Here is a 15,109-nt window from a genome sequence, read left to right on the forward strand (position 1 = left end):
CTGGTCTGAGGCTGCTGGGTGTAGCTGGATGGGCCTCAGGTGACTCTTCAGCCCCCAACTTGGGTGTCTGAACTGTGTGTTATCCCAAAGCACAGAGCTGTGTGGAGGTGCAAGGGTAGCTGGGGCGTGGGAAGCTCCAAGCACATGTTTGAGCTCTGAGGAGGGCACTGGGCAAGGTGGGTGCTGTGGGAAACCTGAGCCACCTGCCTGTGTGGTAGGACCGGGTCCTGGCCCTGGCAGTGACTACGGGCAACTGCAAGGCGGAGCTGCAGCTACAGCTGTGCAACAAGCTGGTGGCACTCCTGGCCACACTGGAGAAGCCCCAGGATGGCTTGGAGTTTGCCTACATGGCCCTAGCACCCAGCATCACTCTGGGTAAGTCCCCTGAGCCCCCACCCTGCCAGGACCCACACTTTGCCAGAGCCCAGCCTCCAGGTCTGCAGGGCAGGAGCTGAAACAGCTGCTGGATTTTCCTGGTCTCCTGTCCAGGCAGGCAGATCTGCCCAACTGGCTTCCCCGTCTAGCTGTGGGGCACGGCCCGAGGTGTCTCACGCAGTGCAGAGCTCCCTGCCTGACTGAGCTCTGTTTCCTCTGCCTGTTCCCGCTGCTGACCACAAGGGCCGCCCAGTGTGCCCTCTGCCTTCCAGACATGCCAGGCATCTCGTTGGTCCCTGTATGTGCCAGGCTGAGTGGCACATTCCCTTTCTCTTGTGCCCTACCCAACCTCATCAACCACACGGCTCTCTGGCTGATAAAATCCCAGTTCTCCTTCCAGCAGTCGGCACCTTAAGGCCGGGCATCCCCTGGTGCTGTGCCAGGGTCGTCTGTCCCCCTCCAGAGACAGGGAACCCTAGGCAGGCCGCATGCCCCAGCACCTTGTGCCCCGTGGCCCAGTACACAGTAGGTGTGCAGCTGACTCCCCAAAGTAGGGGGCTCTGATTGTGACACACGCAGGAGGAGTCGGATGTCACGTCTGTGGGTTGCCTGGAGCCGGGGTACCCGGGAGCACCTGGACTGCATGGCTTTTGGGCTCCCCTGGTTAAAACCAGTGAGCAAAGGCAGGTGGCTATGTGTAGGCACAGAGCTGGGCCATCCAAGTCCGACTTTGCCAAAGCCTCACAGTAGACAGGGGCAGGCCTTATTAGTTCTGCTTTGCAGATGGGAAAGTGAGTCTGGGAACCTGGAAGGGACTGGCCAGAGCTGCCCAGGTGACTGCAGGTGCCTGGAGGCAAGCCAGGTGCTGCCCGGGGTCTGCATACCTGCTCCTGAGGGGCCTGTGCCCTCCCTGCCCCAGGGAGCCACTTCCTCACACCTGCCCCTTTGGCTTGCACCCCAGGGGACGGGCTGAACGAGCACGTGGCCTACCACCGCCTGGCCACCCTGCACCATCAGCTGGGCCAGGGCAAGCTGGCGGAGCACTTCTACCTCAAGGCCCTGTAGCTCTGCAACTCGCCACTGGAGTTCGACGAGGAGACCCTCTACTACGTGAAGGTGTACCTGGTGCTCGGTGACATCATCTTCTATGACCTGAAGGTGGGTGGGGAAGGGCAGGGCTCGGGGTGTTCCCGGCCCCCTTGGAGTGGGATCTCCACCCAGACCTCAGAGGCCTGGGTTCCAGCCTACCTTAGGAATGGCCCAGTGGCCTCCCTGGAGCTCTGCATGCGGCTGGAGGAACCGGCAATGTTAGCAGATACAACCCAGCTCCCAAGCTGGCCAGGCCCCACCCTCAAGAACTCAGTCTCAGCCAGGGAGGCTGACACATGAGTGGGCAATGGTGGCCCCTGGGTAAAGAAGGCGGATTGTAGTCAGGGGGACCCTCCTGGAGGAGGTGACACCAAAACTGAGTCTTGACAGTCAAGTGTCAAGTTGCATTTAACAAAGAAAACAGGGTCAGGAGAAGGACATTTCGGAGGACCACATCATCCTGACATTGAATCCACGTTGCAAGATCCAACCCAAATCCTGACGCCTCCTCTAGGAAGCCTGCCCAGGGTGCCAGCCTGTACTGAGCAACTCCTTCCTGGAGTCCCGAGACACCTTGAACCTTCACATCACCCAGGAAGGGTGGGGTGGGACCAGTGTCTTACCATCGGGTTCACAGACAGGGAAACCCCAGCTCAGGGCAGGTGCAGTGGGGCGGGGCCCCAGCCAGCCAGGCTGAGGCCTTGCTGGGTCGGGTCTGTCTGGAGCGGAGGTGCTGTGCTCCCTCTGCTCCCAGCCCTGCAGGGGTGGAGAGCTGGGACTGTCAGGTTCAGACCTGGCGTGTCTCCACCCCTCTGCCCAGCAGGCACCGCCCCTCCTCAGCATCGCACCGGCACCGCATCAGTGCTCCTTATGGGCTGAGGGGCCAGGGCACTCCAGTCCAGGGGCCGAGATCTTGGGGTCCTTAGAACAACATGAGGATCTGGGGCAGCCCTACGACCTCGCCCCGTATCCCCCACCCGCAGGCCTGGGGCTGCCCGGGAGGCCCCCGCCCAGTGCTGGCGACACCTGGTGGTCAGAAGTGGTCCCTGTGGCCTCCCAAGTCCCAGCCAGACAGGGAGGTGCCAAGTGTCAGACCCAGAGGGACGCTGCTCACCACTCAGGGGCTCGCCTGGGACCCAGGGGGACGGGCCTCCCAGAAGAGGCCTTTATCTCTCTTGGTCAAGGCTGCCGCCCACTCCGCCTGCCCAGGAGGAAGGAAAGGGCCAAGTAGTACCTGAGAGGCCAAAGTCCACGGTTGGGGTTGAGGGGCAGAGGCCTCCTTCACCTCCTTCCCATGCACAGCCCTCTGGGCCTCATCGTGACTATGCTGTCAGTGCAGGCCAGCTTCCCACAGGGAGGTCCCCTTGGAATTCCCTAAGGGCGGCTGTCTTTCCAAGGCTACACCCTCCTCCTTGTATAGGAGGCTCTGGACCCAGGGCCCAGAGGAGTAGGAGAAAACTCCGGGCTGCATGGGGCCTGGAAGGCTGGCAGAGAGGCAGGGGTAAATGGGCATCTTTGCCGATTGCCTCTAAAATGGGGTCGCCTTTAGTGTACACGTGAGAGTGAGCCCTGGAATAGGGAAGATTAGGTGTGTCCTGGCTCAGCCTGCCACTCACTAGCTGTTGCACACACTACAGGCACATGGAAATGCACACGCAAATGCACACGGGCACAGGCACACGCACACACAGGCATGCACACAGGCACACAAACGCACAAGCACACGCACAGGCACATGCAGAGACATATGCATTGGCTGGCTCCTTCCTGTTTAGTTGGGTTGCCCCCACCCCTTCAGGAAGCCTTTGCCTTCCACCCCCGGCTGAGTCTGGGGCCTCCTGGGCCCCCCACAGGCTCCTGGGCTTCCCTCTGCCACAGCCTGGGCCACCCTGTGTGGTCAGTGTTTACTCCCAGGTCCCTCAGACTGGGAGCAAGGACGTTAGGCTCAGCCACGCACCCAGCACAGAGTCCAGTGTTCGGCTGGGCCGGGGGCGTTGGATGAGCAGTGGCGGTGACTCGGGGCCTTCTCACGCCCCTGCTCCGTGTGTGGGGCGGGGCAGTGGGGGAATGGACTTGCTGCATCTTGGACTTTGTCCTTGACCCTGGGAGCCATCTTGAGATGGTAAAGAGGGACAGGCCAGGCATAGGTCTCAGAGAGGTTCCTTGGGTGACCCCCATGTGGAGGAGGCGCCTGGGGAGAAGCCGGGTGGGGGATGGGAGGGTGAAGGAGGAGGTCTGGGAGGCGGCATCCCAACCCAGGGATGGTGAGTTTGGGCCAAAGATGCATTGAAAATGGGACTGGATGTCTGGGGCGTCACACTCCGTCAATATTTCAGGGAACATTGCCAGAGAGGACACCTGTGAGATGGTTTTGTACCTGGCCTGTCCCGTGGAGGGCCTGGAAATGGTCAGCATGGACAGGGGCCAGAGGGGAGCCTGGGTCACTCAACGCTGTGCCCCTGCTGTGGCTCGGAGCCACGGGTCCTGCATGGAACTCTCAGAGCAGGCAGGATCTGCCCTGACCTCAGCCCATGGGGAAAGCAGCCACTGCCTGCGGAGAGGGTGGCACTGGGGCAGGACGGTTGGGGTGAGTGGGGCGTAGGGGCAGTCAGGAAGGCTTCCAGTGGTGTCAGGGTCATCCCCACTTCCTGCAGCTGAGACCACAGCAGTGTAACACGTTTCGGGGCTCATGGGGTGAGCCAGCATTGGCTGGACACGTGGAATGACCTGGAGACAGGAACGGCCTCTGGGAAGACGGGCTCCGAGTCCCCCTTTTGCTGAGCATGACCTGTCCCCTTCAGGACCCGTTTGAGTACTACCAGCTGGCACTGGCAGCCGCCGTGGACCTGGGCAACAAGAAGGCACAGCTGAAGATCTACACGCGGCCGGCCACCGTCTCCCACAACTTCCTCCCGGACCGTGAGAAGTCGCTCCTCTTCTACCAGAAGGCCAGGACCTTTGCCACAGAGCTCAACGTCCGCAGGGTCAACCTGCCTCCTCTGCCACTCTGCGGGTGGGCCCCCTGGTTGGCCCCCAGCCACCCTCACTGAGGACGGCATCCGAGGGTGTGGGTTTTGTGCAAGGAGGACGGTCTCCTCCCTCTCCTGGTGTCTCCCGTGGCTCATTTTCTGGGAAATGGGGCATGAAAGCAGGGTTCAAATAGCAATAAATTTTTCTTTGCAATAACATACCGAAGTCCCCAGGGCATCCTTCCCTGTGTGCTTCCTGGGCTGTGTCTAGGGGCCAGCTCCTTCCCTGGTGGCAGCCCTCTGATCTTGGGGATGAGAAGGACCATGAGTCCAACAGACCTGGGCCAGGTCACCATGAACCTCGGTTTCCTCGGTGGCCAGAGGGGAGATGGTGGTGGAACTCTCTGGGCAGCTCCCTGCCCTCCCTGCTCAGAGCTTTTGCTGTAGGTCTCGTGCCGCCGTTGACTTTAACCTTCAGGCCACTGTGCCCAGATGTGGGGGCTGCTAGTGTCCCTGTTTGCCATTGAAGAAATAGAGGCACAGAGAGGTTAGGTGTCTGGCCCACCGTCACACAGCAGGTAGGGGCGGAGACGCAGAGCCCAGTACACTGACCACCACACCACCCTGCCAGCCTGCAGCCAGGAAGGTGTCCCCCATTAGGACCCAAGGTCAGCTCCTGGACCTCTCTTGTGGTGTCGGGAGAGCCACAGGCCAGTGACGGTGGCCCCGGGGATCCCTCACTCAGTGTCCTCTGCTCCCAGACTTGGTTGGGCTGAGCCTGGCCAGTCCCACCTCTGGCCACTGGTCAGCCCTGCGGGAAGTGAGATGCAGGGATCTCTGCCTGTGTAGATGCTGCTGCCCAGTATTGAAAGCCTTATCTGGGCTGCCCCCAAGCCATCCCCACATACCCCTCCCCTTCCGGTCCCCGGCCCTCATCCCAGTCCCTGGAATCCCAGGTTTTCCTTGTTGGAATCTCTTGACCTTAGGGAACACAGCTCACACGGTCTCTTTGCCAGTTTACGGCAAGGAAACCGAGGTTCAGAGACTGTGGGTGTCCCACGTGATTCTCACATACACTGCACTCTCCCAGGCCCCCCTTTTAAACACTTTAAATGAGGTGACATTCACATCGCATGCAATGAACTATTTCAACGCGAATAATGTGGTGGCATTTGTGGATTCACAGTCCTGTGCAACCACTCACGCCATCTAGTTTCAAAATGTTTTCATCTCCCCAGAAGAAATCTGCCATCCTCACTAAGCTGTTACCCCTCCTTGGTATCCCCCAAGCCCCTCGTTTAATGGAAGGGGAAACTGAGGCCCGGAGAGAGACTTGCCAGTGGGCGGAGCTCTGATCATAAGGAATCAGGCAGCCATCTGCTGCTTCAGTCCTGGGTTGGTTTGCCACCCAGCAGAGGTGACAGAGCCAGGAGGTTCTGGGAGCGCCACAGGTGTCACTGGTTCAGTCCTGGGTTGGTTTGCCACCCAGCAGAGGTGACAGAGCCAGGAGGTTCTGGGACCCAATGCTTGCAGCCAGAGCCCTGCCCCGAGCCTCCCCACCAGGGGGCAGCAGAGAGCTTTCCAGAACTGGCCGCGGGACTGGCGGGAAGCAGCGGGTCAGAGCTGCTGACAAACCTCACGTGGACCCCAGATCGCTGTCTCTGTGGGTCGGGCTTGGGAATTGGAGAGGAGGCCGTATGATTGGAAACGTGAAGACGGCACGGCCTGGCTGGAGGAGTGGGAAGCGCCGTCACGTTGAGGACACAGACCTCCTGCCCGCTGGGCCGGGTCTGCAGCCATTCTTCTCAGGGTGGGGTCCGCAGGTCCGGCTTGCTCTCGGCCCCCGACCTGCCTCAGAGTCCGGGGGGCTTTGGAACTGTGTCTTCCCATCTCCACCCACCCTGGCTGGTGCCATGAGGGGCCTGGATCCTGGGATCCTGTTCCTCTTGGGCAGCAGAGACTGGGGGACCAGAGGAGATGATGGGTCTTCAAGCCCCACATTCCAACCCCAGCCCACCACTGACAGTCTGGGGGTTCGAGATGAGGGAGTTGATGTCTCTGAGCCCCAGTTTTGTCACCACTAAAATGAGGCCGACATACTGGGGCAGAGTGCCAGCCCCAGGACTAACAGAGGCCTGTTTCCTACTGACAATACCTCTTACTCCTAAAAACAGCTCCAACAACCACACACTAGGAAACACTCAACCCAGGCCAACTTGTCAGAGGCACGAGAACCAGAGCGACTCCATCTTGAATGGGGCCTGGGTAAAGGGAGGCTGAGAACTGCTGGGCCACATTCCCAGGAGGCTAGGCATTCTTCGTCACAGGATGGGATAGGAGGTCCCCACAAGATACAGGTCATAAAGACCTTGCTGATAAAGCAGGTTGCAGTAAAGAAGTTGGCCAAAGCCGCAAACCCAAGATGGCCACGAGAGTGACCTCTGATTGCCCTCACAGCTCATCATGTGCTAATTATAATGCGTTAACTGCTACAAGGCACTCCCACCAGCGCCACGACAGTTTACAGATGCCATGGCAACATCTGGAGGTTACCCTACATGGTCTCGGAAGGGAGGGCAGAAACTCTCAGTTCTGGGAATTGCCCACCCCTTTCCTGGAACACTCATGAATAGTCCAACCCTTGTTTAGCGTATGATCAAGAAATAACCATGAAAATGGGCAACCAGCAGCCTTTGGGGCCACTCTGCCTATGGAGCAGCCATTCTTTTTTTTTTTTTTTTTTTTTTTTTTTTTTTTTTTTTTTTTTTTTTTTTTGTGAGATGCGGTCTTGCTCTGTTGGCCAAACTAGAATGCAGTGGCATAATCTTGGCTCACTACAACCTCCGCCTCGTGGGTTCAAGCAATTCTCCTGCCTTAGCCTTCCTAGTAGCTGGGATTACAGGCACCTGCCACCACACCGTTAATGTTTTGTATTTTAGTGGAGACAGGGTTTTGCCGTGTTGGACCAGGCTGGTCTCGAACTTCTCACCTCAGGTGATCCACCTGCCTCGGCATGCCAAAGTTCTAGGATTACAGGAGTGAGCCGCTGCTCCCGGCCATAGAAGCCGTTCTTTTATTCCTTTTCTTTCCTAATAAAGTTGCTTTCACTTTAAGGACTCACCCTGAATTCTTTCTTCCGTGAGATCCAAGAAACCTCTCTTGCGGTCTGGATTGGGACTCCTTTCCAGTAACAAACTTTCTTAACCTCTCAGACCCGTTGTCTCTTCATCTGTAACCAAAGACAAAGCCTCCCCCGAGGTTCCAACAGTGAGGAGAGAACACATGGGAAACGAGGGGCACAGAGTTGGTGTGCAGAACCAATATCACAGACTGAGTGTCAAGCCACTGTCATATTGGAAGTAATATCATGCTCTCCCCTACAAGTTATGAGGAACAATATCACAGGGGGGTGTGTACCTTCTCCAGTAGTGGGAGTAGTATCATCATCTCTTCCTTTAGATGACAGGAACAATATCACAGGGTGGGTGTACACCCCGTGTGTTTTTGGAAGCAATGTCATTCTCTCTTGTTCTAGGTTTTATGATTCATGTCACAGGTGAGGTGTACACATCATCCACTCACCCCCTGGATATCAGCAACCATATCACAGAAGAGGTGTCCACCCCCTTCGATACTGTCAGCCATATCATCTTCCTCTCGCCTGGATATTAGGAACAATACCCCGGGGTTGGGGGCGGTGTACACCCACTGTGATATCGAAAGTAAACTCAGCCTCTTTCCCGCTGGATATTAGGAACTATATCACAGGTGTGTGTGCACCTTCTGGGATATTGGGAGTACTGTCAGCCTCCAACCCACTGAATATTAGGGATAATATACAGGGGACAGGGTGGTTACATCCCCTGCGATATTGAGAGCAATATTCTTCTCTTTCTCCTGTACATTAGGAACCACATCACAGGGGTATGTACACCTTCTTCGATATTGGGATTAATGTTTTTGTCTCCCCCAACTGACCGTCAAAAACGATATCACAGAAGGGTGTACACCCCCTGCGATATGGCCAGTAATATCATCGTCTCTACCTTTGGATACTAGGAACAACATCACAGAGGGTGTGCATACTCCCCAGCAATATTGGGCATAATGTTATCCTCTCTTCCCCTGGATATTAGGAACGATATCCCTGGTGGTGGGAGGTGGAGTACATTCAGAACAACATCACTGAGTGGGTGTCCACCCCCTGCGGTATTGGGTGTAATATCATCCTCTCTTCCCCAGGATATAAAGAACAATATCACAGGAGGGGTGTACAGCCACAGCCCCTGCGTTATTGGGAGTAATAGCTTCTTTTCCCACTCTCGATATAAGGAACAATATGCTAGGGTGGGTGTACATCCCCTGTGATATTGGGCATATTGTCATCGTCTCCCAACGTGAATATTGGGCGTAGTGTCCCAGGGGGATGTACGCCTTCTTCCATATTGGGAGTAATATCATCCTCTCCCCTCAGGATTGTAGGCAAAATATCGAAGGGGTTTTACACTTTGTACGATATGGGCAGTAACATCATCCTCTCCCTACCTGGATGTAAGGAACTATATCACAGCCGGCTGTACACTTCTTGCCATATTGGGAGTCTTATCATTCTCTCCCATCATGGATATTAAGAAAAATATTACAAAGGGGGTGTACACCCCCTGAGATATTGAGAGTAATATTATGCTCTCCCCTTCGGGATATTAGGAACAATATCGCAGGAGGTGTGTACAACCCTTGCGATATTGGGAGTCATATCATCCTCTCCCCCTGAATATAAGAAACAATATCACAGGAGGATGTACCCCCCCATGATATTGGGAGTCATATCGTGTTAGTCGGAACAATAGCACAGTGGGTGTGTACATCCCCTGCGATATTGCCACTAGTAACATCGCCTCCCTCCCAGGATATAAGGATGAATATCCCAAGGGGGTGTACACCCCTGCGATATTGGCGGTAATATCTTCCTCCCCCCGGCTGGCTATTAGGAACAATGTCACAGAAGGGGTGTACACCCCCTGCTTTATTGGGAGTGATATCATCCTCTCCATTCCTGGATATTAGAAACAATACCACCAGGGAGTGTACACCTCCTGCAATCTTCAGACTGATGTCATCCTCTCGCCATCTGGATATTAGGAAACATAGAACAGGGGTGGTGTACAACCCCTGCGAAATCGGAAGAAATATCACCCTCTCTACCTTTGGATGTTAGGGAAAATATCACGGTGGAGGTCCACGCCCACAGTGATATTGGGAGTCATATCATCCTCTCCCACCTTGGAAAGAAGGAACAAGATGTCCGACGGGATATACCCACACTACGGTAGTTTTAATACTATCCTCTACCCCCTGGCTACTAGGAATAACATCATAGAGCAGCGTACACTTTCTGCGACAAGGGGAGTAATATCATCCTATCCTGGCCGGATATCAGAAAAAAGGCTATTAATTACTAATATTAATAAATATAAATGATAAATATTAATTATAGATATTAAAATCACAATTAAGATACTAAAATTAACACTGCTTAAAAAAGTTAATCATGAGTATTAATAATTAATATTTAATAATAATAAGACAATTAATAATAAAATAATATCAACAATTAACGTTACTTAATACTAAGTGATATTGGCTATAAAATAATAATAATTATTAAGAAATATTATTATTGATAAATGACATTGATATTAAAAATTAATCCTTGGAGTAGATCATAACCTATTCAAACAATTATAATAATTACCAGCTGGCTATTAGGAACAATGTCACAGAAGGGCTGTACATCCCCTGCTTTATTGGGAGTGATATCATCCTGTCCGTCCCTGGATATTAGGAAAAACATCCCCAGGGAGTGTACGCCTCCTACAATACTGGGACTGATATCATCCTCTCGCCATCTGGATATTAGGAAACATATCACAGGGGTGGTGTACAAACCCTGCGAAATCGGAAGAAAGGTCAACCTCTCCGCCTTTGGATGTTAGGGAAAATACCACGGTGGAGGTCCACGCCCACGGTGATATTGGGAGTCATATCATCCTTTCCCATCCTAGATAGAAGGAAGAAGATGACCGACGGCATGTACACACACTGCGCTACTTTCTTTTTTTTTGTTTTGTTTTGTTTTTTTTTGAGACGGAGTCTCGCTCTGTCACCCAGGCTGGAGTGCGGTGGCCGGATCTCAGCTCACTGCAAGCTCCGCCTCCCGGGTTAACGCCACTCTCCTGCCTCAGCCTCCCGAGTAGCTGGGACTATAGGCGCCCGCCACCTCGCCGGGCTAGTTTTTTGTGTTTCTTAGTAGAGACGGGGTTTCACCGTATTAGCCAGAATGGTCTCGATCTCCTGACCTCGTGATCCGCCCGTCTCGGCCTCCCAAAGTGCTGGGATTACAGGCGTGAGCCACCGCGCCCGGCCACTGCGCTACTTTCAATGTCATCCTCTACCCCCTGGCTACTAGAATTAACATCATAGAGGACTGTACACTTTCTTCGATACTGGGAGTAATATCATACTCTCCCGGCCAGATATCAGGAAGAAGACTATTAATCATTAATATTAATAAACATAAAAATGTATATTAATCATAGACATTAAAAATCACAATTAAGATACTAAAATTAATACTGGTTAAAAATGTTAATGATGAGTATTAATAATTAATAATATTAACACATTTAATAATAAAATAATGATATCAACAATTGCTGTTACATAAATCAATACTAAGTGATGTTGGCAAAAAAATAATAATTATTCAGAAATATTAATATTGATAAATGATATTAATATTCAAAATTAATTCTTGGAGTAGAACATAATCTATTTAAAACAATAATTAAGAATTAATGGTAAACTATTAATTGATAGTATTATTGATAATTAATAAAATGGATCCTTGATGTTTAATAATTAATTATATTACTGCTCCCTGAGCAATACACTGAACGTGTACACCCGTCTGTGAAACAGTTCATTATTTCCAGAGAGGGAGACGAAACTACTCACAATATCGTCAACAGGCTGAGAATCCAACATGCCTCCCAATAGCCAAGGGGGGGAGAGGGGGTGGCTATTGGTCCCAACCTCGTGGGGGGTGGCTCACCCCCCCGCGAGGTGGCTCCCAATAGCCAAGGGGGGGAGAGGGGGTGGCTATTGGTCCCCACCTCGCGGGGGGGTGGCTCACCCCCCTGCGAGGTGGCTCCCAATAGCCAAGGGGGGGAGAGGGGGTGGCTATTGGTCCCCACCTCGCGGGGGGGTGGCTCACCCCCCTGCGAGGTGGCTCCCAATAGCCAAGGGGGGGAGAGGAGGTGGCTATTGGTCCCCACCTCGCGGGGGGGTGGCTCACCCCCCTGCGAGGTGGCTCCCAATAGCCAAGGGGGGGAGAGGGTGTGGCTATTGGTCCCCACCTCGCGGGGGGGTGGCTCACCCCCCTGCGAGGTGGCTCCCAATAGCCAAGGGGGGGAGAGGGGGTGGCTATTGGTCCCCACCTCGCGGGGGGGTGGCTCACCCCCCTGCGAGGTGGCTCCCAAAAGCCAAGGGGGGGAGAGGGGGTGGCTATTGGTCCCCACCTCGCGGGGGGGTGGCTCACCCCCCTGCGAGGTGGCTCCCAATAGCCAAGGGGGGGAGAGGGGGTGGCTATTGGTCCCCACCTCGCGGGGGGGTGGCTCACCCCCCTGCGAGGTGGCTCCCAATAGCCAAGGGGGGGAGAGGGGGTGGCTATTGGTCCCCACCTCGCGGGGGGTGGCTCACCCCCCTGCGAGGTGGCTCCCAATAGCCAAGGGGGGGAGAGGGCGTGGCTATTGGTCCCCACCTCGCGGGGGGGTGGCTCACCCCCCTGCGAGGTGGCTCCCAATAGCCAAGGGGGGGAGAGGGGGTGGCTATTGGTCCCCACCTCGCGGGGGGGTGGCTCACCACCCTGCGAGGTGGCTCCCAATAGCCAAGGGGGGGAGAGGGGGTGGCTATTGGTCCCCACCTCGCGGGGGGGTGGCTCACCCCCCTGCGAGGTGGCTCCCAATAGCCAAGGGGGGGAGAGGGGGTGGCTATTGGTCCCCACCTCGCGGGGGGGTGGCTCACCCCCCTGCGAGGTGGCTCCCAATAGCCAAGGGGGGGAGAGGGGGTGGCTATTGGTCCCCACCTCGCGGGGGGGTGGCTCACCCCCCTGCGAGGTGGCTCCCAATAGCCAAGGGGGGGAGAGGGGGTGGCTATTGGTCCCCACCTCGCGGGGGGTGGCTCACCCCCCTGCGAGGTGGCTCCCAATAGCCAAGGGGGGGAGAGGGGGTGGCTATTGGTCCCCACCTCGCGGGGGGGTGGCTCACCCCCCTGCGAGGTGGCTCCCAATAGCCAAGGGGGGGAGAGGGGGTGGCTATTGGTCCCCACCTCGCGGGGGGGTGGCTCACCCCCCTGCGAGGTGGCTCCCAATAGCCAAGGGGGGGAGAGGGGGTGGCTATTGGTCCCCACCTCGCGGGGGGGTGGCTCACCCCCCTGCGAGGTGGCTCCCAATAGCCAAGGGGGGGAGAGGGGGTGGCTATTGGTCCCCACCTCGCGGGGGGGTGGCTCACCCCCCTGCGAGGTGGCTCCCAATAGCCAAGGGGGGGAGAGGGGGTGGCTATTGGTCCCCACCTCGCGGGGGGGTGGCTCACCCCCCTGCGAGGTGGCTCCCAATAGCCAAGGGGGGGAGAGGGGGTGGCTATTGGTCCCCACCTCGCGGGGGGTGGCTCACCCCCCTGCGAGGTGGCTCCCAATAGCCAAGGGGGGGAGAGGGGGTGGCTACTGGTCCCCGCCTCGCGGGGGGTGGCTCACCCCCCTGCGAGGTGGCTCCCAATACCCAAGGGGGGGAGAGGGGGTGGCTCTTGGTCCCCACCTCGCGGGGGGTGGCTCACCCCCTGACAATATCACGGTTGCGTGTGCACCACCTGTAGTTCAATGAATGACATTATCTTCTCTCCCTTTAGCCCTGAGAACGATATCACATGACGGAGGACACCCCCAGCAATATTCGGAGTAGTGTCATTTTCTTTTCTTCTGGATAGTTGAAAAAATATGTCCGGCGAGTTGGACAACCCTTTTATTGAAGGTAGTATCATCCTCTTCCAAGGTGGGTATTTGGAACCATATCACAGGGGGCGTTTTGGCTTCCTCGGTATTCGTCGTGAAGTCATCCTCTCCTCACTGGGTATAGGAAACAATATGACAGCCGCAGTAGACACTCCCCGCGACCTGATGTGTAATATCTCTGCCTGGATATTAGAATCCACGATGGACCCACAGCGTTTTTACGATTTTTTGTGTAATGTCATGTCCTCCTCTAGACATCACGAACAGTATCAAAGACGGGTGTACACCCTCTCCAATATAGGGAGGAACATCATCCTCTTTCTGCCTGGCTATTAGTAGCAAAATCAAAGTAGTGTTTATAACCCCTGCGATATTCTGAGTAATATCATCCTCTCCCAGGTGGAAATTATGAACAGTATCACCGGTGGCGTGTACACCCCCGGCGATATTGAAAATAGTATCATCCTCTTCCCTCCCGGGTCATGGGAACATCACTGGGGGGTGTACACTTTCTGTGATATTGGGTGTAACATCATGTTCTGTGCCTTGGAATATCAAGGGCAATTTCACGGGGTGAGCGTGTACATCTTTTGCAATATTGGGAATGAAATTATCCTCTCTCCCCCTGCAAATTAGGAAAGATATCACAGAGTGTGTTTTCACCTCCTGCGATATGGGGATGAATACCATCTTCTCCCCTTCCGGATATCAGGAAGAGTATCACACGGGGATGTACAGTGTCTGCGATACTGGGAGTAATATGAACCTCTCGGCCTTGAGATGTTAAGAAGAGTATCACAGGGTGAATGTTCACCCCTGCCATATTGGGAGTAATATCAGCCTCTCCACTCCACGGATATTAAGAACAATATCCCGGGCTGGGTGTACGCCTCCTGCTCTATGGGGAGTCATATCATCCTCTCCCTTCCAGGATGTTAATAACAATATCACAGGGCGGTTGAACACAGCCTGCGCTACTGGAATTATTATCATCCTCTCCCCCTCCGGATACCAGCAACAATATCCGAGAAGAGTTGTACACTCCCTGCGATATTGGGAGTGATATCATATGCTTCTTCCGTGAATATTAGGAGCAATATCACCAGGTGGCTGTCCATTCGTTGCTATGTTGGGAGTCATGTCATACTGTATCACCCTAGATATTAGGATCGGTGTCACAGCGTGAGTGTACACATACTACGATATTAAAACTAATATCATGCTGTCCGTCCCTGAATATTAGGAACGACATCATAGGTAAGTGTACACCCCTTGCGGTATTAGGAGTAATAATATGATTAGTTATTAAACATCAATGATTGATTTAAATAATTATCAATGACAGTATTAATTAATAGGATACCATTACTATTTATGGATAATTATTTTATATACATGATTATGCACACTTAAAATTAATTATTAATATTAATGTCATTTAACAATATTATTAGTTCTTAATATTAATCATTATTTTATTACCAACATCTCTTACTATTGACTTAAGCAATATTAATTGCTGATATCATTAATTATTAATAGTGATATTATTATTAATTATTAATACTAATTGTCAACATTTTAACCAGTATTAATTTTTACTATCTTTT

General features: G+C 54.0%; 1 protein-coding gene across 1 annotated transcript in view; it reads left to right on the plus strand.

The window, feature by feature from the left end:
- The window catches only part of LOC135964672 (SH3 domain and tetratricopeptide repeat-containing protein 1), a 160,055-nt gene extending 155,403 nt beyond the window's left edge, over positions 1-4,652 (plus strand). The window contains exons 7-8 of the mRNA XM_065518879.2: positions 1,337-1,533; positions 4,266-4,652. Of these exons, the coding sequence (XP_065374951.2) occupies positions 1,337-1,440 (104 nt within the window). The 3' untranslated portion in view covers positions 1,441-1,533; positions 4,266-4,652. The remainder of the gene's footprint in view (positions 1-1,336; positions 1,534-4,265) is intronic.
- Positions 4,653-15,109: the final 10,457 nt, after the last annotated feature.

Source organism: Macaca fascicularis, chromosome 8 (genome assembly GCF_037993035.2).
Source record: "Macaca fascicularis isolate 582-1 chromosome 8, T2T-MFA8v1.1".
In the NCBI taxonomy this organism is placed as follows: domain Eukaryota; kingdom Metazoa; phylum Chordata; class Mammalia; order Primates; family Cercopithecidae; genus Macaca; species Macaca fascicularis.